Source organism: Bipolaris zeicola (genome assembly GCF_000523435.1).
Source record: "Bipolaris zeicola 26-R-13 unplaced genomic scaffold scaffold_31, whole genome shotgun sequence".
Classification (NCBI taxonomy): domain Eukaryota; kingdom Fungi; phylum Ascomycota; class Dothideomycetes; order Pleosporales; family Pleosporaceae; genus Bipolaris; species Bipolaris zeicola.
In genome coordinates, this window is record NW_006912080.1 from 117,199 (window position 1) to 143,392 (window position 26,194).

The 26,194-nt window shown below is 51.5% G+C and overlaps 8 protein-coding genes across 8 annotated transcripts; 2 read left to right on the forward strand and 6 right to left on the reverse strand.

Annotated features, from left to right (window-relative positions):
- Positions 1-6: 6 nt before the first annotated feature.
- Positions 7-1,774, reverse strand: COCCADRAFT_89614 (uncharacterized protein; the record flags this gene model as incomplete). The annotated part of the gene is made up of 3 exons (XM_007711615.1): positions 7-549; positions 601-1,467; positions 1,526-1,774. 3 exons carry the CDS (start codon positions 1,772-1,774, stop codon positions 7-9), a joined length of 1,659 nt encoding a protein of 552 aa, XP_007709805.1.
- Positions 1,775-2,695: 921 nt separating this feature from the next.
- Positions 2,696-3,989, forward strand: COCCADRAFT_2950 (uncharacterized protein; the record flags this gene model as incomplete). The annotated part of the gene is made up of 3 exons (XM_007711564.1): positions 2,696-2,880; positions 2,934-3,496; positions 3,589-3,989. 3 exons carry the CDS (start codon positions 2,696-2,698, stop codon positions 3,987-3,989), a joined length of 1,149 nt encoding a protein of 382 aa, XP_007709754.1.
- A 514-nt stretch (positions 3,990-4,503) lies between these two features.
- On the reverse strand, positions 4,504-16,478 carry COCCADRAFT_89490 (uncharacterized protein; the record flags this gene model as incomplete). Its single annotated transcript, XM_007711616.1, has 3 exons — positions 4,504-4,598; positions 4,649-8,935; positions 8,987-16,478. The coding sequence occupies 3 exons, from the start codon at positions 16,476-16,478 to the stop codon at positions 4,504-4,506; spliced, it is 11,874 nt and encodes a 3,957-aa protein (XP_007709806.1).
- Positions 16,479-16,652: 174 nt separating this feature from the next.
- Positions 16,653-17,009, reverse strand: COCCADRAFT_89615 (uncharacterized protein; the record flags this gene model as incomplete). Its single annotated transcript, XM_007711617.1, has 1 exon — positions 16,653-17,009. A coding segment is annotated over one exon (357 nt), but the record flags the coding sequence as incomplete, so codon positions are not given.
- Positions 17,010-17,502: 493 nt separating this feature from the next.
- COCCADRAFT_34657 (uncharacterized protein) lies at positions 17,503-17,889 on the reverse strand (the record flags this gene model as incomplete). The annotated part of the gene is made up of 1 exon (XM_007711588.1): positions 17,503-17,889. The coding sequence occupies one exon, from the start codon at positions 17,887-17,889 to the stop codon at positions 17,503-17,505; it is 387 nt and encodes a 128-aa protein (XP_007709778.1).
- Positions 17,890-18,609: 720 nt separating this feature from the next.
- Positions 18,610-19,413, reverse strand: COCCADRAFT_89608 (carbohydrate esterase family 5 protein; the record flags this gene model as incomplete). Its single annotated transcript, XM_007711618.1, has 2 exons — positions 18,610-19,191; positions 19,240-19,413. The coding sequence occupies 2 exons, from the start codon at positions 19,411-19,413 to the stop codon at positions 18,610-18,612; spliced, it is 756 nt and encodes a 251-aa protein (XP_007709808.1).
- A 2,377-nt stretch (positions 19,414-21,790) lies between these two features.
- On the forward strand, positions 21,791-22,616 carry COCCADRAFT_2954 (uncharacterized protein; the record flags this gene model as incomplete). The annotated part of the gene is made up of 2 exons (XM_007711565.1): positions 21,791-21,996; positions 22,193-22,616. The coding sequence occupies 2 exons, from the start codon at positions 21,791-21,793 to the stop codon at positions 22,614-22,616; spliced, it is 630 nt and encodes a 209-aa protein (XP_007709755.1).
- A 2,187-nt stretch (positions 22,617-24,803) lies between these two features.
- On the reverse strand, positions 24,804-25,826 carry COCCADRAFT_89515 (uncharacterized protein; the record flags this gene model as incomplete). Its single annotated transcript, XM_007711619.1, has 1 exon — positions 24,804-25,826. One exon carries the CDS (start codon positions 25,824-25,826, stop codon positions 24,804-24,806), a length of 1,023 nt encoding a protein of 340 aa, XP_007709809.1.
- Positions 25,827-26,194: the final 368 nt, after the last annotated feature.

Consider the following 26,194-nt stretch of genomic DNA (forward strand, 5'->3'; position numbering starts at 1 on the left):
CCCCAATCAATGCGCAAATCGGAACTCCAACCTCCTGTTCCCTTTATCCGTCGTAGTTTGCAAATACGTCTCCTTCTCTTTCTTCGTCATCCCATCCCACACGCGAGCTCTTCTCCTATTAACAACAACATAATACTGTTTCGCCGCCACAAATAGCACCAAATTATAAACACAAATCGCAATCAGAATCTTATTTCCCCTGCGATATAATGGTTTATCATCCTGGCGGTATACGTTCTGTGACACGATTGTGCTGGCTTGGAACGTCATATTGTACAGCGCCGAAGCGACCGTTCGTGTGCGCACTGTGCCGGCGTTGCGCGATGTGATAGCCATGAAGATAGGGTGAATGAAAGGGATCCCAACAAGCAGGGTACATAGGGCCCAACGCGACCAATGCGATGCATCTGCTGGCAAGACCTCAAGAGCGATGAGAAGCGGCAAGCACCAGACTTGCGACACGAGAGCGACAAGGAAACGCTGGTTGGTGCGTTCAGACATCCATGTCCAGAAAATCATCTGGATGATTATAATAACGAATGCTGGGATCTAGCTATTTGTCAGTGATTGTCGAAAATGATGGACGAGATGTCAATTCACCGTCAGCAGATTCGTCTTAAAAGTGTTAAACCCCAGCGACCGAAGCTGAAGCGTAATATACGCATTCGAAGGCTGACTTGGAATAAACCACGACATGCCAATCAAATAGATAGGCAACATATGGTAATCCTTCATGCACTCCCACAACATCACTATGCTCAATCCCTGACGATTGTGCATATCCCCCTTACTCGGATCATCCCTCAAAATCCTATTCACCATAATCTTCTCCTCCCTCTCACTAAACCAGCCCTCCTTTCCGCGAAACGGGTTCCAGAACTTCATCGCCGTCTGCGTCGGACTCGCAGGAAGATAGAACCACGACGCTATACCGATGCAACCCGTGATGAGGCCTTCGATAGCGAAGAGGTATCGCCACCCTTCCATCCCGTTGTAGCCTCTTAGACGCAAAATGCCGAATGCGAGAAACGCAGCGAGGATGTTCGTCGCAAAGGGGACTGCGCTGTACACGCTCATGCGACCCGGTAGTTCGAGCCCCGTGTAAAAGTAACTCATATAGAGAATACTGTAGGGGATGAAGCCACCTTCTATCGCTCCAAGGATTCCTCTACACGCATAAAATGATTTCTTCCCACTCAGAAACGCCTGCAGGCTCCCCACCAAACTCCACAGTATAATCTGAATCGGGATCCAATTATCGGGCCCAAGTTTCTTGCTAATGAGTTGCGACGGCAATTCAGCGAATAAAAAGCAGAGGTAGAAAGTCGTTTGGCCGTAGTTGTAGTCGTTGGTGTTGAGGCCTAGGTCGCCGAGCATGTTATCGCTGAGGGCTTGCGATATGTTGCCGCGGTCGAGCTGGAGGGCGAAAAACATGAGGCAGACCCAGGAGCAGATGCGTATGTCGATCTAAAAGGTGGTAGTGTGAGATTTTGGGTTGATGTGGGCGGGTGAGTGGACGAGCTACCTTTCGTACGATGCGCTTTTCCTCTGCGGGCTCCCATTCAAAGTCTGGATCATATCGATGAATGCCCTCATATGTCGTGATGGGTTTGTAGTGGTCTCTCGCAAGGCCTTCTGACATAAATGCTGAGCTATGCTTTTCTTTTCCGTGTTCTTTGTGAGTTTCCATTTCCTTGTTGCTAATGCCTGCCGCCATGGTAGAGTTGGCCTTGTCGCCCGCAATCAAGCTATCCAGCGGCTTTAAAGTTGCCATTTTCCAACAAAACCCTCGGTATCAGGAACTTAGGCGAAAAATAGGAATGCATTTTACGCGATTTCATTGTGGGCAACGCTTCATAAACTCAAGGCGATTGCAGCTTGCCAGGAAGACCGTGGTTTACAGCCCCATTTCCGCCCTTCGGTCCGAAACTTTGTTCTCGAAAGACCCTGTTGGAACATGCTTAAAGTTTGGGCAGACAGCGAATACAAACATGATGAATGACTGCCGATACAGGTTTTTCAATCGTAGGGCGTTGTCACTCATTTATCTCCCGTTACCATATTTCGGATGAGACCACGCTAATAACAGAGGTGGTTATCACGTGCCGTTCGAGCACGCAAGGCTTCTACCAAATGTCGCGTCCTCGTACAATGGACAAGGGTCTTGTTATTCCAACCAATCGATTCAGGTTTAGTAGTGTCGGAATCTACGTCATTGGTTACATTACAAGCAGCACGTCAAACAACATCCCCTCATGGCTAGCCGGGATGGCGCAGTCGGAGCATTTACTGACGCCTGCATACAGATGCCGGTCCAATGTCGAGACGAGGGGTCTTACATGCTGCGAAGCAAGTAACTGTTGGGAAGATTTTTGCCTATCTTGTCTAGCTTACATCTGGACACAAGGATGAGGCCATACACTCCATTTCTGATGCCATGCAACCGCATCCTGATTGAATAGATACGCGACGATCAAGTTCTCTTGTGATATCTGTAGCGGGGTCCTTATCAGGCTTCATCCTTCGGCAGCTGGGCGATTTTGCCATCGCAGCTGGATAACTGAAGCCGCGGGTATGCTTAGTTCAATCGAGAAAGATATATAAGAACTTAGTTTAGATGGCATAGTCCAGCCTTGTAAGATTCTCAACAGTGATTTCCTACTAGGTTATTTTCTGTTATTTCCGAAGGAACATCATGGCTCCAGCTGTAATTGAAACCCCGCCAACAGAGTACAAGTCTGGTGTTGGAGCATACAAGGAGTTTGGCCTAGGAGGTCCCAAGTTCTTTCAAAAGGACCTTGAGCTAAAGGGCACTGAAAAGCACTCGCCTGCTAAATACCCTCACTACCTGCCTGTCTGGGACAATGAGAAGGGACAAAAGTATGTACCTACACAACCTCGCAACTTATTCCCGATACTGACTTCTCACCCAGACTACCCCCCTGGGAGCCCTTCACCCACGTCGAGCACGGCAAAGACGCCGACCCAACCTTCCCCAACCTCCTCAAGAATGCCACCGTCCATGACATAACTGCCAACACCGGCGCTGAAGTCCACGGCGTCCAACTGAGCCAGCTCACCAACGCCCAAAAAGACGAACTCGCCCTCTTCGTCGCCAAAAAGAAGGTCGTCGCCTTCCGTGACCAAGACTTTGCCGACATCCCCATCAAAGACGCACTCGAAATCGGCGGCTACTTCGGCCGCCACCACATCCACCCTACCTCAGGAGCCCCAGAAGGCTACCCAGAAGTCCACCTGGTGCACCGCGGCACAGACGACACTTCCGTCCGTGACTTCTTCGAAGAGCGCACAAACTCCGTCGCCTGGCACTCCGACGTAACCTACGAGAAGCAGCCCCCTGGCACAACCTTCCTGTACATTCTCGATGGCCCAGAGGCAGGCGGCGACACGCTCTTTGCCAACCAAGCCGCCGCGTACCAACGATTGAGTCCAGAATTTAGAAAGAGGTTGCACGGACTCAAAGTTGTGCACTCAGGTAAGTAACTTACCAACCACCCAAAACACACATACATACATACAACAAGATAAAGGGGAAAAGCAAAGGTAAACTAACACATACAAACACAGCCGTCGAACAAGCCGAAAGCAGCAAACTCCGAGGCGGCATCGTCCGCCGCGACCCCGTAACCTCGATCCACCCACTCGTCCGCACGCACCCTGCCACGGGCGAAAAAGCACTCTTCGTAAACCCCCAGTTCAGCAGGCGCATTGTCGGCTTCAAAAAGGAGGAAAGCGAGTACCTGCTCAACTTCCTCTATGATCACATTGCTAAAGGACAGGACTTCCAGGTTCGGGTCAAGTGGGCGCCGGGCACGGTCGTGGTGTGGGATAACCGTGTGACTGCGCATTCGGCGCTGTTGGATTGGGATGATGGGGCGCGCAGGCATGTTGCGAGGATTACGCCGCAGGCTGAACCTCCGTACGAGACGCCATTTGAGGAAGAGGGTGCTGCGACGTTTGAGTACTGATGATGACGTCTTTTCTTTTATGTTCAGCACTAGATTGTGAGATTGCTGGACGTGTGCATGTAGCCAAAAAAGATGACGATTGGATATATCATGATTCAAGGCCAAGAAGTTAAAGTTAGGTTGAAGAAAAAGCCACTTAAACTATCTATTTACTACCAAACTATGGTATCAAAAACAAGAGATGAGACGAAACTCTCTTTCAGCCCAACCAGAGTTAGTTCGACGTCAGAAAGACCGGGCCTGCACTCCCAATCTTCTATTCGTCGGACCCTTCTTTCAGGCAATCATCATTCGCTTCTTATCAGCGCGGACCCCTTCAATTTCTCTACTCATACAGAAGTGAAATTATGCTGATCGACCTTCTCTTACCAATGTTCATGCGCCTTCTTTGGCACTACCCTAGGTATATCCCATACACACCTTGCTACGCCTGCAATGCAACCCGTTGTAACAATGTATTCGAAAAGTACTGTTGTGAATGAACTGCTGTTTGGAGAACATGCAATCTGCTCGTCTAGGCGAAACCAAAGTATTCACCACCAGCAGTCATGGCGGTGTAAAGGGCTTTCCTAAGATCCTCATATGTCTCATACTCGGGTAAATCCAGCTCTGTAAAGTAGTTAGTATGCATCCAGTAAGGGTTCTAGCAATCGACTTACGATTGAAGCAAGTATGACTAGATGGTAGACGATCTTTGCTGCCATAGTCACGATGGATGTTGAACTTGGAGAAGCCATTCATGCCCTCAAGTTCCTTAAATCCATTCAAGGGCACCTTGCTCGTACCAGTGACGAATTGAAGCAACTTGGCTTGCTCTTCTTTCTCGAATGTTCGGACTGCCCGCCAGAACCATTGAATTTGCGGCGATGCAGCAGTGTAGTTGTGGTACTCGGTATTGTTCTTCCAGTCATCGACATTGATATCAGGAAGACCAGAGATGAGAAGTTCGAGTTCCTGTTCGCTGAAGATTGAGACAAGCTCTGCAGGGACAATATCATGGAAGCCCTTCAAGAAGTGATCCAGTTGTTCTTGAACGGCACCGAGGAGGCGATGTTCAGTGATAAGACGAACATATTCGTGCTTGTTGTCCTCGGTCACTGGAATGTTGCGGCCATTCTCGATGAGGTCGACTGTTTGCATTTCGCCAAAAGCTTCGACTTCCACTGAGAAAGTTTCCGTGATGATGTCCGTAATCTCGTTGTGGATCATCCATTCAAGGGACTTGTAGTACTCAAGGTCAAGCGTCTCCATGTCCTTGAGGCTGACTTGCTTGCCCATGATCTGCTTGTAGACAGCTCGACTGAAATGGCAGTCCAGGACACGGCCTTCATAAAGCGCCTTGCCGATGATACGACCAATAAACTTGAAGAACATCAAATGCTCAGGGTTGATGGAGCTCAATCGGTTCGGGTGGAAAGTCGTGCGATCAGATGCGACAGGTACAAAGAGAGCGTAATCAGGGTTGAACATCTGGCGAGAGATTGACTGGAACCACTCGCGAGTAACGCCACCAGCGTCGACACCTTCTTCACCGTGGAAGCGAATGCTGAGCTTACCATACTTCATCTCATCTGCTGACTTGAAGTAGAGCGACTTGAAAGAGTCCAAGAAGACTTGGTCTCGACGAACAGAGAGTTGCAATGGCGGATGTGCTTGTCGATCGCCACCACGTGAGTGGAGTTTCCGGTTAAAGTAGTTGCGCTTATTGTCGAATTCTAGAACCTTGGAGTTCTTCACAAGCAAGGAGAAAGTGCCGCTCATCAGCTTAGGATTTTGGCGGACAAGATCATTCAATATCTTGCGATGTTCCTCTGTAAAGTTGAAGAACAGGTTCTCCATCTTGTTCTCAGGCGGCGGGCTGGACAGCGCAAACTCCTTGGCAAGCATCTTGGACAATGGAGCCTCCTTCAGCGTAGTGTTTTTGCATACAACCATAAGAGATTCGATGAGGGGGAGGAGAGTTGTGGCAATGTTGAGCATGTTACCGCGTTGACGGATGACAGTAAGACACTCGCTGAGCTTCTCCCAGAGAGGCGCAAATGCAGCATCCTCGTATAGCGTCAAGAGGATGTCTTCCTTTTGAGCTGGTTCTAGCGCCTCTGCGGCAGCTTCAGGTTTGTCTTTGCTGTCGCGGGAAGGATCGAAGAGGTAATCAAGTGCGGTCAAGGCTCTAAGCAGCTTCGTTTGGTCGGAGCTTGCAGGAGAGAACTTTGCGAGAGCGATGCCTTGGACGTCAGTAGACGAGCTGGCCTTTGAAATCTGGACTGTCAGGCTGTCAAGATCTCGGAGCGTTGAGCTAGCCAGATCTTTTGCGATACCAAGTAGCTCTTGACCAAATATTTCCTTTGCCCCCGGAATGGGCGAGAGGTTGCTGATGACTGACAAGGTCTCCTGGAATACCTTACTATTGCATTCTCGAGCCGCGAGGATCTTGGCTACGAGTCGAAGGTTGGCTTCTGGCACATCCGGTGGTGTCAATGATCTATGCTTCTTAGTCTTGTCATCTTCAGCCTTCGATCCGTCAGGTTTGGAAGTGCCCTCCTCAGTAGCGCCAGAGTCGGGTGCAGCTGTCATCTCAGTATCTTGGCCTTGAGCAGCACTTGTAGATATAGCTTCGATGGACTGGTTCTCGGCGTTTTGGCCTTCTGCAGAACTCTCACTAGCTTTCTTCGCTTCTTCAGCAGCCTTCTCTTTCTCCTTCTTCAGGGCTTGCAACGGGGCCGTGATGACCTTGAGTAGCGTGGTCAATTGCTCCATGATGGAAGAACTCTCAACAATGAGCTTACGATCCAGCAGAGTAAGCAGCGCATTGACAGGGTATTTGTTTGCCTTGCTCTCCTTCGCCTTGCCCTTGCGATTGGCGCGGTTCTTGAAGCCAACACCAGTCTCGTGTTCAGTCAAGAAGAAAGACCAGACAGCAGGGTTCTTCTCGGTCAGCTGAGTGAGGGTGTTGAGGCACTGCTGAACTACCATGAGTGGAGAGACGTCGGCATTGATAGATAGAGCGCCATTCTTGCGAGAGAGCTTCGGTGTCTTTTCCGCAGGTTGTTGAGGCTGCTTTGCTCGTATCGAGAGCTGGGCAAAGCTGCGTTCGACCGCGCTGACATCAGCGCTACCATCCTGAAGGATCGACAGCAAAATGCTGATGACTTCTGCACGGTTCTGGCGGTTCTCGCAAACATAGCGAAGAATGGAGCTAAGGCTGGCCTTGGCGCTGCCTTGCTGAGGGATGAACATGAGTCGCAGGAGGGTTGCGACGCCGGCTTTGTCAAGCATTTGCACGCAAGGACGGGCCTTCTTCTTTTGACTTGGGTCTTCCGGTTGGCCGCGGCGGTCGCCACGCCTATAACCAAATTCGTTGAACTGATGTAGACGGCGATCACCTCCCATTGCTCGGGCTTCCGCAGAAAGCTCTGGTGGAAGTTGTCTCAAAGTGTCCTCATCTGTATCCATGAGAACGGCAGCGCGTAGGTTAGGGTCCAAAGATGCGAAGAAACTGGCAGTGTCCATCTCTTCCGCCTGAGGAGCGACAGCACTACTTTGATTGCGGCGCCGATTTTCTTCACGCTCACGTCGTCGACGTTCTTGAGCCTCTTGTGCAAGCAATTCTTCGCGGATCTCCTCTGGCAGAGCTGCTAAGAACTCCTCGTTGATGTCTGTAGGGAGATCACTAGACTGACTAGCATCTTGCGACGCTGAACCTCGACCTTGATTTTGAGACTGCAGTTGTTGCTGCTGTTGCTGTTGCTGCTGCTGCTGACGAGCTTGAGCTCGCTGTTCTGCTCTGCGTTCAGCTACCTGTTGCATCAAGACTTCTTCTCGCAGTTCCTCTGGGAGAGCCTCGAGGTACTCAGTGTCAATTCCGAGATCAGTGATATCGTACTCGTGACCTCTGATGGTTGTCATGATCCTTGGCGCAGGTGGTCCAGCTGGTGCTGCAGGGGCTGACTCGGCAGTCGCTGGTTCACCAGAGGTCTGAGCAGCCTGGACGTCCTCCATTGCTTGTTCTCCAGAGGCAGTTCTTGTTTCGTTCTTTGGTTCGCCTTCGGATGTCTGATCTTGAGCACGGCTTGCGGCCTCTGCAGCTTCGCGTTCTCGTCGCTCGCGGTCCTCCTTTTCTTGCGCCTCACGCTTCTCACGTTCCTCGCGCTCCTTCTGCTCCTTCTTTTCTTGCTCTTCCTTCAGCTTACGAGCAACTTCAGCCTCACGCTCCTCCTGGCGCTTCTTAGCCGCTTCAATTGCAGGCGGAACCATGACTTTGAGGATGGAATTGATGACACGCTGGCTCTTCTCAATGGCAGCAGGCCCATAGAGAATGCGAGCTTCTTCTTGCCAACGTTGGCTTGTGTACGCCTTAACAAATGCTACAGCTGAATGAGGATCTTCACGAGCAGAGCGTGAGTTGTATGTCTCTCGCATACGAGCAATATCGCGACGCATGCTACTGTCAAAAGTCTGCATGCCCATGGAATTGCCCAATGATACATGCAGTGCACCTCCATGATGAAGCAATGTAGGGCCGCCACGACCAGAGCTCATTGCGTTCAGTAGATTGCTGATGAAGGAGACGGGGCTGTCGGCTTGGTTGAAGATACGAGGACCGCGGCTCTCGATAGCATGTACCCAGTCGCTGTTGCCCTCATTGCGCGGAAGGCCATCACGTCCGGTGGAGCGGCCGCCTCGTTGGAGCAAGGGGTTGATGCCGTCATCGGTAGCTCGAGGGCCGGCTCCTGGTCGATGCGACCGATACGCTGGTACGAGGATGCGATCACCCGGACCAGCGGGGAACATCCATGGGCTGAGACGGTGTGTATGGCGGACAGCAGCGGGTGCTGGGTCTTCCCAGCCGCCACCCCATCCCAGTTCCGGCAGGCCCTCCTCATCATCTTCTGCGCCAGGGTCGTAATGAATGTCTTCGTCGTACTCTTCTTCTTCATCATCTATATCTCATTGGATTAGCAATTATCTCAAGCATTCTAGGGGTTGGGGAAACCGACCTTCCTCTCCCATCTCATCATCCAAAAAGTCTTCAATATCGCCACCGCCTTGCTGGCGCATTTGCTCCAAAAGCTGCTGAGGAGGATCGATAACGAATCCGATGCCTGGAGGCATACCAGCTTCGCCGTTGACACCACCAGGGAAGTCGTCCTGTTCATCACTCCACTCATCTTCTTGATCTTCAGCCAGGCTGGCGTTCTCGTCATCGCCAGTGACTTCTTCCAGTGCGTCCATCGCATCCTCCATGTCGTCCATATCATCGTCGCCCTCATCATCCATGTCATCCATATCGTCCATGTCATCTTCGTCATCCGAGTCATCTTCTTCCGAGTCATCCTCCGAGTCATCATCAGAGTTCATGGCGTTGCCATCGTCGTCGAGCTCGATCTCAACATCGACATCACCGGGAAGGCCCTCGATTGGACCCATGCCATCGATCTCCATCTCTAGGATCTCTTCATCGTCCTCGGAGACGACATCATCATCACCAATCTCGGCCTCGTCGTACTCCATGTCATCCGCATAAGGGTCATCATACATCATCTCTTCGCCTTCATCGTCCTCGGAGTCTTCGTCAGATTCAGACTCGTGAGGCGGTTCGAACATGCCTAACGTCGAATTTCGGAAAAGGTCGGGCGTCTCCTCACGTATGTTCTCAACAAGATCGTCGTCCGAGGCAGTCGAGATTTCGTACTCGTCGCCAGAATCCGGGGCCGATGAAGTGTCATAGTGCATACTCAGATCCATAGCTACATAGCATAGCCATTTCAAGGGCTTGAGGATGTACTTGACTACGCGCTTGGCATTGGGGAAGTTGAGATCAATGTCTGAGATTGCTGTAGTGAGGATTGTGATGAAGTTTTTCTCATACATGATTTTGGCCATTTGTTTGAGATTGGGCGTCAAATCTGCGTTCTGGGTAAGCATCTCGCCATTTGGACGCTGTGATACCATCCTAGAAAAGATGTCGGCGATGCTGAGCAGCCTAGAGTACTTCATGTCCAAGGGCTCATCAGAGGCGTTCGCGTCTTTGAAAGCCTTCAAAGCATGCTCAAGTACGAATTTGCGTACAAAGAGTAGATCAGGCTCAGTCTCTGCGTATGGCGACAATGGCACGTCGGTCTTGGGTAGAGTGTGCTCTCCTGTCTTGTTGCACAATGAGACGATGACATCGATCGCGCAATTAGATGTCGCCAGTTTCTTCTTAAAAGAGAGATCTCCCTCATGATTCAAGGTACCGATTGGAACCAAGTTGTTGAGAAGGTAGTTGAGCACACCAGAGCGCGGCTTCGAGGGCGTCACAGTGTAAGGATCGGCCTTTCTGGAGAAATTTATGAACTCAATCTTCGTGCGGTTGTAACTCTGGAGAAGCTCGGCCAGACACTTCAAGATGAAGCAACGATAAATGTAAATTGGGTGCGAGTCAGCCTTGAAAACAGGTTTCTCGGTTTTAGCAGGCTCCGTGGGTGCTGTAGAAGATGTAGCCGCTGCATCTGAGCTCGATTCGGTTGTCCCTTGCTCTCCAGGTGCAGTCTCTGTAGGCTTAGGAGGCTCAGGCTTGTCTTCAGCCTCCTTGTAGGCCAAAAGCTCACACAGAAGATAGTGTATGACGCCATCGGGATTCTCAACAACCGGTACCTTCAAATCTGAGGTCTTTGTCCGCTCGAGGAATGGCTGCTTGGGCGCCTCACTAGACTCCTTGGGTTTGTCTGCCTCAGCAACGACATCGGATGCTTCCGCAGTATTTGCTGGCTCGGTCGAAGTTGTTTCGACCTTCTTCAAGACAAGGGTCTGTGGTCGCTGATTCGGATCGAAGCGGGCTAGTTGGAGTTTCTCGTTTGTGACTTCAACAAAGATTTCGGGCGCGCGAATGGCCAGTGCATACATTTGGCGGGTATATCCAGTTGTGTCTGTCTGCCTACGATCACGCGACTCGAACATTTGCTGGATCTCGGTACGCATGATTTGACGAATCATCTCGTCGTCCTCAATCATGTGGCGCAAGACAATCATGAAAGCGCTCCGCAGCCCCTCGTTGGAAATGCCCGCCAGCTGCTTGACCATGAGGAATAGTCTTTGGACGTTCCGCTTTTCTGCCAGACGCGTGGCGATCTTGCGTGTGCGTGTGAGCATAGCCAATACTCGCGTGACTGATAGAGCCAATGATTCATCTTTGCCGATTCGAGGCAGCATCTCGATTATGGCGCTAAACAATTGGTCCTTCTCTTCAACTGTCACGATTGGCTCTGGTAGCTCATCGACAGATGTTGCCTCTTGGGTTTCCTCGGTAGGTGGAGTCCATGTAATCTGACGTGGAAGTTGGTCCTCTGCTAGTAATCGCTCGATGATAAGCAAAATTTGTCCAATCCAAGGCGACGAGTCTTCCGCGGATTGATCAGGGAAGATCTTGAGGAAGCCTAACAATGTCGTAAAGTTGTCTTTGAGCTCTCCGACAACAACGTCGTAGAAGTCTTTCTCTTGAAGGACCAGAGCCAGTAGATGAGCTGAAGCTGCGATCTTCTTACTCTGCGTACGGAAGTCGTCTTCGCTCTGTAGTGATATAAGATACTGGACCAACGTAGTACCGATCTCCGTTCGCATTGATTCTGGTTCGGGCGCTTTGAGAACGGCAGCAGAGATGAGATCCGCAAGCTCGAATGTGACATCCTCATGTGAGTTGAGTACATCAAGAGATCGGTCAACGAGATTCTGACGAAGTTTAGCCCTCTGCTCATCGAGCTGGTCTAGGGCCACAGGTTCTGTCGAATTTCCAATGGCCATGCGCTTCTGATATGCCAATGCGTCTTGCGGCGCGGTAGTGGATTGGCTGGGCTGTTCAGCAGGTACAGGTGTCGCAGACGTAGGGGCTTCAGATTCTGTGGCGACCGAAGCATCCGCATCTTCCATTTGAACCGACTGGGTCTCTGGCTCTTCGGGCTCATCCTCGTCGCGGGTGATCTCGCTCGATGTCATGCTGGCATCATCAGTATGTTCTGGCACCACAACTTCGGCCCGGCTGGGAGATGAAGATGGTGGACCTCGTGCTTGAATCTCATACTGGGGTATCGGGTTTCTCGAGACGTTGAGACGAGATTGATTCCGGCAATATTCATTAGCCATGTTGTAGTTGTCACAGCAGCGATATAGCGCCTCTTCAGCAAGGCTTTCCTCATAGCCATTCTCTTTCAAACGCAGCAAGTGTTCTCCGTTTCGGGCGGACCATGGCTTGATGATAGGCTTACTACGCTTTGGAATCTTGTCGATGCTCTTGTAAGCTCCGTGCTCGCCATCGCATTCAAGAACAGACTTGAGGATGTTAACCGATGTCTTTACGATGGAACTTGTGGCCTTGTCGATGAGATTCGAGTTCCAAATCTTCTCCACAGGCTTGATCACAGCAAAACGCAATTCTACGAGGAACTGTGCAGTCAGGAAGTAATCCGATCGCTCCCTATCGCGATCTGGTCTGGTTTGCATCGATGAGGTTTGCGGCGATTCTCCAATAACCTTGTAGTTGATGATTTGAGAGAAAAAGGCAAGGATAATCTTGATACCGCCAAGCGAAAGATTAAGCAAGCGCTTCATCTCTTCACTAGTATCCTCGCTCTGCTTTTGTGTAATCTCAAGGGCTGATTCATAAAATTGATTGAGAATGTTGGCCAGAACATCGAATCCACCAAGATTGCGGAATGACACGAGCAGCAAAGTCAACGCTTGCGGCCGGTCTAGGTTCGGCTCGATGATGAGTTGCGATAAAGATGTGAGTATGACGATCCAGTATGCATATCGATCTTCAATGTTGTCTGATTCCTTTGGACCCTCATACTCAAGCTGATCGATGACTGCTTGAGCAAGCTGGTCTGCGACGACCGTGGCACATTGCCTCTGGTATGCCTCCAGACTGCGGCGGAACAAGAGAAGTTTGCCCAGGGATTGGAAGAAAGGCGCAATTTCTGTGGGTATCTTGCTAAGTAAATTTCGAAGAGTTTGCGTATTCTTGAATCGTGCACTGTTGTGGCTCAAAGTGGGATTCTCGGTAGTGGCTCCAGCAGCAGCAGAGGCAGTCTCTGTATTACCAGGCGATTCGGTTGCGCTGTTACCAATGCGGAAAACATGGTCGGCTTCATCGTTACCAAAGCCAGAGCTAGCGACACGAGTTTCTTTCTCCCACTCGGTAGGCATATTGCGTTGAAGGAGAAGCTCTTCCCAAACACAGCTACGATGAAGTTTTCCAAGACTATCAACTAAGCGTGCGTACATATCGGCGAGGTTGACCTGACTTGACACGTTGTGGGCCGAACGCGTACTGTACATCTGGCTCTGGAAGGTCAGAGTCATGGCCCCGACAAGGGTATGCGCCGATACCAGTGCTTTGACGTATTGTGTGCCTCGCTGTAGGTGCTCATTATCCTGGGAGTTGCTTGAGCTTGTGAATGGCGCAAAGAATGCCTGCTTGCCGGTGTGATCAAGAAGAGGCTGTAAGCGTTCCAGGGCCTGTTGTGTGCGCCTGATCAGGGAAGGAACGGCGATGTGCGGCTTCTGTTCGACGAGGACCTGGACAACGTGGCCAAACTGCTCACACATGCTGCGATTTTCACTCGACTTCGGGTCCAAACAGGCAAGGTTAGAGATGTCAAGAATAGAATCGACACCGGCAAGTTCGATATAAGCAGCGCACATGGCATGATTCGAGAAGAAGCCAGACAGAAACCTGCAAAGCACTCGGATGTACTGGCCTGTTGTGGGACCTTTGGAGCTGTCCTCGGTCTCAGTAACTTGATCAAAGGCAACCACTTCATTAGGTGTTTCGTTGACATCTTTCATCTCGACATCGGTACCAGTCGAGCCAGAGGTTCGCTGCGGTCCTGTGCCAGATAGACCTTGGCGGCCGCCGGCTACAAGGAGCTTCCCGTTGGCGTCTTCAGTCCATAGTTTGGCACCTACGCCCTCTTTCTCAGCTTTGCTGGCGCACAGTTGGACAACACAAGTAATCAACTCGCTGAGACACGACAAGACTCGACCCTTCAATGGCGGATGATGACGTACGAGCTCGTCGAAAGAGTTACCAATCATGGTAGGCATCTCTGCGTCAGCATCGAGTGCCTTAACGTGGGCAGGGCTTTCAAAAATCTCGAAGAACCGCTCAAGGGCAGTCGAAGATTGAAAGAGCTTCATACCAGCTTCTGCCAGGCAAATAGCGTCAAAGGCTTGTGGAAGAGTCGAGATGGCTTCAGCAACAGGCAAGATACCCTTTGCAAGCGGCTTTTCAGCTTCCCGTGGAGGATGAGGTGTCGGGTTTGCAGTATTTTCATTGGCATTTGCCGCAGCTGTTGATTCCGAAGCGGGCTCTCCAGCCACAGTCTCCAGAAACGCCTCACTGAGACCTGCTTCGGCTATGACCTGGTAACTGGTGGGCTCATTGTGAATGAAATTAGCGAGAATGGTAACAGCCATGCTCCAAACCGTTGAGCCGAAAATCTTTGCATTCGACAGCACAGTGCGTAGGCTACTCAGCAGCTGCGGTGAGTCAATCAAATTCCGCATCAAGCGATCGAAGTTACCGCCTGTATGTGTCATCATATGGTTAAGGAACTTGAACAACCATCGTAGACTCTGTTGATGATAGAAGGGAATTTGATAATCAGTAAGCTGTGTCTTGTACTCCTTGGGCATGCCCTTGTTTTCCTCAGCAAGCTTCTTGGAGACATCGACTTCGTATTGCATGAGATCAGCAATGATTTCCAGTCCCTTTGCAGCCACAAGAGCAGAGAAGGCGTCGCGCAAATTGTACACAAACGTGTCAAGGAAGTTTAGAATCTTGGGGTGGTTACGCTCAGCCTTTGCTGTGCGAAGCTTGAGAACATCGACGAGAATTTCCAAAAGCCCTGCGGCTACCATCTGCTCACCAGTGCGTGTTTGAGAGGTGGGTAGAGTGTTCAAAAGAGAAAAGAGGGCATCGCGCCACGCATCCTCCTCTAGGTCGTCGGGGTCACCAGTTTCCTCGCCAAGCCCAGCGACGAGCTTGCGAACGACATAGAAGAGCACACCGTGGTTGACATTAACATTGAGGGCAGCGCATATGTCAGCAGCTTTCGACTTGTGTTTTGCAAGAGCCTCAAGAGCATTCATGGTAAAGGTTTGAAGCTCAAGCGAGAGGCCACCCTGGCCATTGCTCGGTGGGTGGACTAGTTCGGAGAGCTGGTGTGCCAGTTGTAGCCTGCGTGGCTCGTCTGCATCCTGCTGGCCCAACTTGGCCATGAATTCTTTCTCGGTGTGGACGTAGCCTATGTTGGCAATGGACAAGAGGCGGATAGCGACTGCGTCATCACGTCCGGCAGCACCATTGTTGAACAATTTGGCAATCCGCAATTTGTGTAGAAATTCATAGTGCACACTTTCGGGTAGGCTCTCGAGCCCTTCTTTAATGAGGTCGTGTATATCGCCTTTGGCAACCTTGTCGACTGAGAGCTCAAATGTCTTGGGCCCATTTGTTCTACTGCCGGGCTGCCCTGGGGTGAAGACTGGAGTATTTGGTGATTCGGCAGGAGCTGCAGGCTGAGGCTGTCGCGGAGTCCGGTTCGGGCCCATACTTGACGTTCTTCGTACTGGTGTTGGTGTGGTGGGGGCAGATGCAGGCGTCTCAGTGGTCGCCGGCTTACTGCTGCCTTCTTCAGTCGCGGGAGTCGGTTCGTAGTACGAGATGAGCACACCACCAAACTCTTGTTTCATCGCAGCATCTGACAAAGAGTACATGCCAACCAGATCGGACGGGCTGACCCTATCAGCGCCGCCTGTGCGTTCTTTCCCTCTGCCCGCCGGCGTGCCAAACACGGGGGCTGGCGCAGTGGGACCCTTTCCGAAGGGACTTGACAGCTTCTGAACTTTGTCCAAGTTGATATTGTAGTGGCTGGAGAGGGCAGACGGGTGCAGCGTGGCAGGTGCGTGGCGCATACGGGCGGCGGCATAGCGTTGGGCCAGGCGATGGCCGAGGCGAAGCGTCGCCTTGAGGAGAGAGGTACTCGTCGTGTTGAGTAGCTTGTCGAGACGCTCGCTGCTGGAATACAGGCTACGATTGCCGCAGTTTTCCAACAGCATGCGGGTGAAATTGAGAATTTGCTCGATCAGCTCACGGTCGCCATCTTGCGAGAGGTGCAGGGTATCGAGAACAGCTTCCGTGGTAGTCTGGTCAGAGGCAGTGCTGCCTTGGTCAGCATCGCCCTTGAGCAGGAGCCGGCGCTGGAACGGCTGTGTCTGGGGGCCGTCAACAAGGCCATATTCCTTGTTGAAGAGGTCGAGGATGTGGTCGAAGCGGTCCAGTGCGGGGATCCAGTGGTATGCATCGCCGCGGGGGAAGGGCCAATGCTTGGGGAACGAGGCCAAGTGTGCAGGCAGCTGGTAGAGCGGTATTGACTCGGTCGCCTTGACGAAATCCGCGATCATGGACGACAGAGTCGACTCATGTCGCGAGGTGGCCTGTTTCTTGATCTTCATGTTTGCGCCGGGCGCTCGGAAGACGAAGCCTCCTCACATGCAAGCTTTCGGCAGGCGGTGTCTGGAAGGCGAGTGGTGGCAAGTGGAGAGGGCGCGACGGGCAGTCCGACTGGATATGCGTGGCGGTAGAAAGGATGGCTGTCGGGAAATCAGTCAATCCGTCCGCCTGTCCGTCTATCGTGCGGCGGGCTGCGAGTGCCTTTGTTGAGCGGGAGCGCAGAAAGGTAGGATAGCTGCGACGAATGAGGAGCGAAAGGCGGGGTCGTGATTCGTGATGTCGGTCGCCTTGGGCAAGCAAGGGCGTGTGGACAGGTCAAGGCAGCGGGCGGGCGGCTGTGGTAGGAAAAGAGGCGTGGGCGGGCAGGCCTGCTGCTGGATACCACGGTGCAGGCGTGGATCTAGTGCAGCGGGAGCAGAAGTCTCTCGGCGGAGGGGATGCGCAAAGACTGCTGGCCAGGCGCCTGGTTGCTGGTGGACAGCGTGGGTGAGAGAGGTGGATAGTGACGGGGGGATGGTGAAGTGCTTCTTGAAGCTTTAGCTACTGGCGGCCGCCAGCAAAGTAATAGTGCCATAGCAGTTTCCGCTCCCTTGTAGCCCGCCCGAGCCCCCCACTGATCCGAGCGTAGAGCATCCCACAGCAACTCCCTGCCCTCCGTCACCGTCTAGAGAGACAGCCATGCTCGTCCGAACCTATAGATGCCCATGGAATATACTTGAAAGGTTTTTGCACCACCAGACACTATCGCCAACGACTACACCTCTCAAGCGACCACAGCTTCATACTACCATCAAAGAACTCCACATCATCACATCAACCTAGCGATGACGACATCCATACATAACACAGAGCTACTATTGCACCATCCATGACTCCATAACCAAAAGGAAAACTACAATATGTATGTATCTCAGTATAGGTCATCTCCAATAGGTGCATGGCAGCACCGCCGACCCAACTGCAACGTCTCCTCCCATCTCTCATCAGGGTGCTCGTGCATGGTACGTAGGTACCACCATCCCGTACCTACCACCTGCGCGTCCCGCTAGCAGACACCTCCCTCCCATCGTCGCCCTCTCCATCAACCAGCCTCATCGTCTCTTCTAGAACCAGCAAGTCTCGTTCAATCATCTCTGCCCAGTTCTGTATATCTCCCACCTCGTTCAGTTTCTTGGTGCCTCCCTGCAACAGCTTGTCCCACTCGGCCCGCTGTTTAGCCAGCGCCGCTGTCTGCTTTGCCAGTTCCTTCTCCTGCTTAGCTATTGCTGCCGAGTTTGCATGCAGGTCCGCTGTTCGCGTGCGCATCTCGTTGTCGACAGACGCGCCTACAGACGCCAAAGATGCTGTAACGGCGGCGCGCGCTTCCGCCTGCCGGCGAGCTGCTTCCTCTGATGACGCGCTTGGGGAAGACATGTTGACAGTTTGTGGGGCAGTCCCCGAGACGGACTGTTGGGCGTTGTTCATATTTGAAGCGATAAACGGACGGTATAGGCTGCTGCTAGCTCAGTGTAAAGTAGTGTATAGTGCCGCCTTGATGCGAGTGGCCGGGTAACAAGCGCAGTCCGTGGTACACATCTCGACAGGAAGCTCGCTACTCTTTGTCCGTCGTATAAACCCCAACATATCTGCAGAGCTAGTAGACACGTGCGACAAGCCTCATACCCTGACACCATCACCCAGCCATTAAGGCGCTATCAGATGCGGGGTAGTGAGTAGCCATTGGCAATGCTAACGTAGGGCAAGACTATGTGAGCCTGTGGTACAGCACCATTAATGCTGATCGCATGTGCTCCAGTCTTCGTCCATCATACAATAGGGCTCGATATAAAGTCGTGGTGGCTGCAAGTACACCATGAAGGTAGAGGCGGAGAGGGGTCAAGAGCAGGGGTTGAGAAACACCAAGGACTTATCGATTAACTACCAGGGTACAAACATCGTGGTCAGTAGACCAATCAGCAACTTTCGTCTCGCACACGACTCACACTCAAGTATTTTCAGACGTAAAGCAATGAATTCGTAAGTTATGAATAGACCAACAGCAGAAGAAGAGAAAAGAAATATGTTCATCAAATGAAAGTGTGACCCAGTCACAGCAGAGTCTCCGACCCATGCAGTCGATCAGCGACAGCAAACCTAGGCCACAATCGCCTTTGCAACACGCTTGACAGTGTTAGCCACAGCCGCTGCGGCGTTTCCAGCCTCACGCTTCGCATTCCTCGCCTTGATCTTGGCCTGAGCAGCCTTGATCTGTTGCACCAAGAACTCCACACCCTCATCGGCCCGGAGACCGTACGTCAAGTGTGCAGGCAACACAGCCAGGGTACCAAGGCAAACAGCATCACCAGGTTGGCAGATAATCTTGACCTTGTCCTTTGGGAAGTCGGGAATTTGGTTGCGGTCCTGGAGCTTTTGTGTGTCGCCGTAAAGCACCACACCAGCAATCTGGTCCTTGACGCCCGCATCAAGCTCTTCGATAGCGCGGTGGTTGACCGCTGCGCCCTGGCTGTAACCCGAAGACACAATGACAGAATCCGGGCACTTTGAAGCCATGGAGGTGAGCGTCGACTTGAGGAGCTCCTTAGATCGGCTATCAGTGCCACCGGGAAGTGCGTTGGTGCCGAGCGCAGCAGCATAAGGGATGCCCTCAGTAGCAACGTTGTCCTTTCCAAATGCCTTCTTCAAGCCATCCGATGTAGGTGGTCCGACAACAGTTCCCTGGTTATGTTAGTAGTGCTAAATTACCATTTGCGTGGGCCTACAAACCATGTTGCCAATTTCCGTTGAGCCACGAGTAAAAGCAAAGAGAACTGGTTTGCAGCCACCTCGACTGAACTCGCTCGCACTGCTACCAGTACCTCCAAAGAGTTGGCGACTTTCAATGGGACCGGCTGCCGCAATGCCAGCAAGGGCAGCAATGAGAATGGATTTGGTGTACATTTTCTCGATTGGAAAAAGTTGGTTAGGACTGAAAGTTGGTTCTTTGAAGTAAGATGAAAGCGAAAGACTGGAGAAATTGAGAAATCAAGAAATGGAGCGAAGGTATGCAAATAGGAGCACCAGCTCTGCTGTGATGGTCAAACTGTTGATGATGCTCAATAGAAGTTGGTGTCCGACCTTCTTATATCTTCAAGGCCTTCGGAGGTGATGCCCAGTTCAATCAACCCATGACGATCTTACGGGACGCAAAGGACATCAGTGCACTTGACCATGCCACCACGACATGTCCTTAGTCACAAAGCACATAGAACAGTACCACACAAGGCACCTGCCGGGCAATCTATTCAACGGCACGATGGACTATTGGCTAACTCTGCATGAACACAGTCTTGGGGAGAAAGCCATGGCCATGCAAAAGCCGGCCAAGAGCTTGCCAAGTGCACGGTAGTGATGGAGGACCTGAGTAAGAATAGAAGTCGGGAATACACGAGTCCTGGGCTGTCGATCCCAGCCCTACGCCACAAGGTTGGTAGCCAGTCACAGAAGTGCAATTACCCGACTACCGAGTACTCAGACCAACGCTCATGCGGCTGGATCATGCTTTTGTCAAACACCCCCCGTAGAACTTGTAACAGGGCCACTGACTTGCTTGATAACAGACATGGTACGTTTTCAGAAAAATTGACATGCCTCGGCACCTCAAAGTCTCTACAGTCCGTCATTGGCTGCAGATGCGTTTGTCGACGGGCTGCCAGTGTAGGAATTTGACAAGACAGGTGGATGTCTGTCTCGGAATGCCCCAAATGACCTCCAAATCCAATGCAAATGTCTTTGTCTGAGGTATCCCATCAGGCAGTCTGTGACCATGGGACGTTACACACAAACCAATTTTTTTCAAAGAGCTGGACAGGTTGTGCAGCATAACCAACGGGTACGAACAAGCTTTTGCATATGAGTATCGTTTGTATAAAGGTGATCGACGTGCTCCCGGGAGCGTCCCGCCAATATGCCGTCCACTATACGGCTAGCGCACAGGGGGGCCACGGGCGCCTTTAGTCGTTTCAGGCCCAGAGCCTGACGCAAGAAGCAACTGACTAGCACCATACCGAAACACTGGCAATGCATACTTTACAGGTTCATCGATGCAGAGTAGATGCAGATAGATGGACTTGAGGGTGGGCTGATCGCTGGCAAGTGCTGCTGTTAACGAAGTCTAGATCACATGACCGGGGAGGATCTCTCGAAAGCGTGATTTCAGTCGCGTTGGAATGGTGCTTTGGGGCCGAATCGAGTCAATCCTATTGCGATCAGTCGAATTGATCTTTAGCATTCTGTTCAGGGCCAAACCACGACATGGACTTGTGTCAATTGGGAAAATCCATCGGCATTCGATCGACCCACCACGAATCGCAGCCCGGACAAACCCGATTTGGAATCCCAAAGCAACCTGCTTCAATCGCATACATACGAAAAAGGAGACTCAAAGACTCATGTGGTAATGATCTCACGACTCGCCTTGCAGCCAATATTCCACCATGCCGACCCCGATGTTCGTTTCGAAACATTAGGTATTTTCGGGGTCCAACAACCGCATGCGCATGTCCCAATTCGGAATAAAAAGTGCCACAGGTGTTTCAATCATGCCGGCTGTTGATCTGTAAACAGGTATCTGCCGTTGTAGGGCAGGCTCAAAATGGGGGTGTCATGTGTCCATCACACGAGTCAAGTTCCCGTTGCACGACACAACCCGATACGAGGAAGGGGGGCTTTGCTTCTCGACCTTTTTTTTTCCTTCCATCCTTAGGCTGCGCTATGAATGTGTGGGAGGGAAAACATTGGTTACATAAGTACTGTGTGCATGGTGCATCCCCTCCTTTCCCCTTTCGCGTCTGGAAACCTCGGCCGGAGTTGTGTGGGGACAGGTGGGTAGAGCAATGCCTTCTGGATGAAGATGGGGGGCTAGGTATAAAGGGTTCCCGAGGCGCTGTTTGAGATGCCGTCCAGATCCCGAGTTTTCTTGGTAGTACAATGCCTTCCTTACCAATACTCTGATATTGATAGTACGTGTGGTTGCTGGCTGACTGATTGATAAAAGAACGGGTGGGTTCCCGACGGGGAAGCAAATGCCGCCATGAGAGGGTGGTTCACCACCCATGCCCCGATGACGGGGCATCTTGTAAGGCCGAGCACAAGACCGCTATGATATTGCATGCATGTACCTCTAGTATATCTGTAGGATTCGAAAAAATTCATCTTGCATAGTCTGTTCAATACTACAATTTTTTTCCCAAAGACACTTTTATCTTCCAGCATACTTTGAATTCGAAACAATACGACCGTACCTTTTATTCTTACCTTTTTTTCTCCAGAAAGAAACATGAACGACCCAATCGCCGATGCAAAAGCACAAGAGGCAACACACAACTATGAATTCCGCGTCGCAACGCCCGACGACATTCCCGCCTTGCAACAAATGATAGGCGATTCTCTCCGCGCCCTGGGCAAAGGATACTACACGCAAGCCGAGCTCGACGGCTCAATAGGCTACCTCTTCGGCCCCGATTCAGTCTTAATCCACGATCAGTAAGTAAGGCGTTCCACTCTGGTCGTCGCATTGCCCGCATTTGCACAATCACGCCCTACAAGCATGCAACGTATAGTATGACAATACTTACACACCCAAAAACTGCCCCTCCTTTTTTTTTACTACAAAGCAAAAGAGCAAAGTAGTAGTAAAATTAAAATTGACCAAAAAAGGTAACGTAAGAAAAAAAAACAGAACATATTACATCCTACACCCCGTCTCGGAACCACACACAATCTGCGCCTGCGGCGGCTGGTCCTTCCGCAAAACACTGTATGGCGGGGACTCTGCGCCCTCTGTACTGCGCATGCCGGCGAAGCGCGATCCAGCCGTGGACCGCGCGAGCATCCGCGCCATCTTCACCTCCCCAGCCTATGCGCGCCGCGGCCTCGGCACAATGATGATGCGGCACTGCGAGCGCGCAGCTTCACAAGGGCAGCCCGGCGAAACGGCCGGGTTCTCGCGCTTGGAAATGGGGGCCACGCTCAGCGGCGTTGCGCTGTATGAGCGCTGCGGCTATGTTAGGAGTGGGCGCGAGGATGTCGTCGCGTGTCCGAATGGCGAGGGGATTCGCATTTTGCACATGACCAAGGATCTGGAGGGTCATGATACGCCGTGAAAGAGAGGGGGGGGTTAGAGAGAATGCGGTTAAAGGTCTGGTTGTGGAGATTTGAGGAAGGAATACTACTGTGTAAGGAAAAGGGTGAATGCAGCGCGCGGTTAGGCGTGCGACCTTGGGACCTTTTTTGCGACCGACCGTTTTTTTTCTTCTCTTCGCGCCCGAGTGATCGAGATAAGCGGGTTTTTTCGGTATTTTCGGTATTCTCGGGCGCCAGCATGCGCGCGCGTGCAAAACGTGCCCTTTTGAGCGCAAACGGTTACTAGACGTTTTTGCTTCTTCCTTCTAAGAACTACTACTAAGTAACTAGATTTCTATCCTTCATCGTTCCTTTCCCTTCCCTTACCCTCTTCCTTCTTGCCCCCCCCTCCCCCCTTTCTTTGCCCTCTTCTTGCTCGTTGTAGCGAAATGACGCAGGGCACTTTGATGCGTTGGCACAAAGGTAATGTTTTGAGTGAGACTTGGGGGGGTGAGGGGGATAACGCAAAAGCGTTAGTGGGGATGATGGGGGCCTCGCGGTAAGGCACCCGATGAGGGAAGAAAAGGTGCAAACCGCATTGTTTGGTGGCGCGCCCGCCCGACGATGCCCGGAATCTTGATTAGAGATGGAATGTCGTGCTTCTTGCGGTTCCAATTGGCTCTCCTCCCCATTCCCCCGTCGTTCAACTGAGGACAAGCACCGAGAGATGGTAAGGATATATTTGTAGGGGGGGCCCTGCATGTTTTCGTCATATTGTTTGGGACTTCACCGTCTTTTTCCCTTCCTTTTCCAGAGATACTTTAAAAGATACTCTTGTGGCTGCTTTTTTCGTGTTTCTGAAGATACCGCTTCCTTTGTCTCTTTTGCTGTGTACGGAAATTCAGTCGTTCAGAGTACAGGCTCTACAAGAGATTCATTCATCAATCATCACCAACATGTCTGACCCAAAAGCCGCCGCGTTATCTACTGCTGTTGTCATCATCACCGTGCCCTCGGGCTAGCACACCAGCTACATGGAAGAGGTTCGGGCAGTTGTATGTGATGGCGAAGATGGTACCGTTTTGCAGGGCGTAGTCCCTCTGGAAGAAGAAGGATCTTGAAGGAGTGAGGTGTAAGACTTCAGCCGCAGTAGCGCCGATGGATCACAACAAACACATCCGGCGCCCATCGGGCAGGGGTCTGTGGGCGTGAAGTACTATCCCGCATTTTATATACTATGGTATTCCGGATAGTAACTTTTGGTACAAGCCACTACCAGTCTTGGGTGTGTGGGGAGCGGAGACTTGAATGGAACATCGACAATATTGGCAAAAGCGTAGTTATCGAGCGTGGTGAAAAGATAAGATCAAATGTCGGTCTAGTTGTGTGGGATTGTTGAAAGACATTGTAAAAGAAAGACGGAGTGCAGGGTTAATGAAAATGAGGGAGGGGGGTTGAGAAGGAATTGTGCGTATACGACAACAGCCATGGCGCGTTGATGGCTTTGAGGAAGAGCGGGAAAGACATCACATGGCCAATCGAAACGCAAAGAGGGCACCTCATTCCTGCTAAGGGGGGAATGTATGGGAAGTTCAAAGTACAAGACCGGACCAAGATCAAAGTCCTCGACTCATTCAAGTTGAAGAAAGGAATTCGCTGCCATCGCCATCAATAGCCTGCTCTGATTCCACAGTCCGGATATCATGATAGAAGCAATTGAATAAAACAAAACGCCTTCTTGCTGAACCGCGAGTCCCTATCATCCCTCCGTCCAACCAGGAAGAGTGATATCAAACGCTGTCATGGTGTTGTGCTGTGAAGCCCATGAGCCGAGAAACTCGATGAGATTGACGATCCCATCGATGAGTTATACCAGGATGTAAAGGGAAGTGCTTTCAGGGTGGAAAGAAGATGATGGTACAATGCGAATGCCTAACGCAAGACGAGGGGGTACACCAACCTTGTTGAAATTCCTGGAGTCCAGTGGATATGGTGCAGAGCATTCGCTCTTGAAAGTCCTATGAAGGGGAAACAAAGCTGGAAACAGGTCAGTTGTTGATAGTTGTCGTGACTAGTGCTCACATTGGTGGGTAGAGACGAACCAATCCGATGCGTAACCAGAACTTTGATCAAGACAAAAGAGAGCCTGCGGATCGTGACTTGGGGGAGTCAAGGGTAAATGCAGATCATAGCAGCAGGTCAACATATTTTGGAAGATCCCCAAATGGTCAGGATTCCAGGAGGGCGTCCATCTCTTTCTCTAGCTCTTTGCTCCAGAGGTACTCATGGTCGGGCTCAATGTCGGGGTCGACAGGGAGGTAGACATCCTCCATAGTCGGGATCTGGCAGACCTGATCCATGGGGTACTGCTCAATGACAGGGAGTTGGCTCCATGTGAGACCTGGAGGACCTGGCTCGCGTGGTAGGGGGAGGAAGCGGCCAACGCCTGTCTTGGCCCTATCGTCACCCTCCCACCTCATCTCAGAGTAGGAAGGCCAGGGCGCAACCTCTTCCTTTCCATTCTGCCAATCCTTGCACCATATCGTCTGCTCTCCAAGGGCACGACCGGAGTTGCCAACTTCGTCAAAGTTGCCGTTGAGGCCGCAACGACGCAAAAAGGCCTGAGTAGCTGGAGAAATGGCTGAAGAATAGTCTCCAGCTTCTTCCTTCGCCTTGGCTTGATGTGTGAGCTTGTTGGCTTCTGATGCAGCCATTGCTTCGCGATGTGCGACATAGTCGCCGAACTTCCACTTGGCTACATCTGAGTTCTTAAATTGACGGCGCATCGAGTTGCGAACTGTGAGAAAGTCTTGGTGCATCTGAGCATCGGGACCCAGTGGTGGGTTGGGGTTGCGGAAACCTGTAGAACCACCTCTCCTGGCGTTCGCAGCGCCTTGTCGGTGATGACTATGAAAGCCACGTCCAGGGGGACCGTGCCTGTTAACGTTGGGATACCTTGGACCACGCGGGACAGGATGGTTGTGGCCCTTTCCACTGCGTTGATGAGAGCGGGGATGTTCATCTGCAATACTCAGCCCCTCCAAGTTGAAACTCCCTGGGCTTCCAGAACCGCTCAGAGTTGCCTTATCATCTAGGTTGGAGTAGTCATCCCAAGCCTCGTTGTCATGAAGGGTATCACCGCTTCCCGTGTACGGCGGTGATGTCACCTGGGGTTTGTTGATATCGAACTGTAAATGCTTTTCGGTTTTGCCTGGCCTCTCGCCCTTGACAGGATTGATAGAGTCTGCCATTGGATAGAAGTTTGCAAGCTTAGACGTCGCTAGGGATACAATTCTCTCAAAGGAACTTTCCAATATCGCCAAACTTTGCACAACTGTTGTTGAACAATGTAAGAGTTGAATGTGTTGGGAAAGAAGAGAAGTCGCAGGCCAATCTGTGGTATTCAAATACCCTCACGAACTAAAGAAAGTGAATAGTTTGGCGGTGAGGTAATTTCAGAATACAGTATGCGCACTGTAACTGTTCCCGTGGGTGGTTAGCTTTCATTCACTTACTTTACAGTGAAATTATAGCGAATGCTTCACCGCCTGGCAAGTTGTAGGTGATGTGAGCATGCTGCCCAAACATGTGATGTATACTTCAGCAGCGGACAAGACAC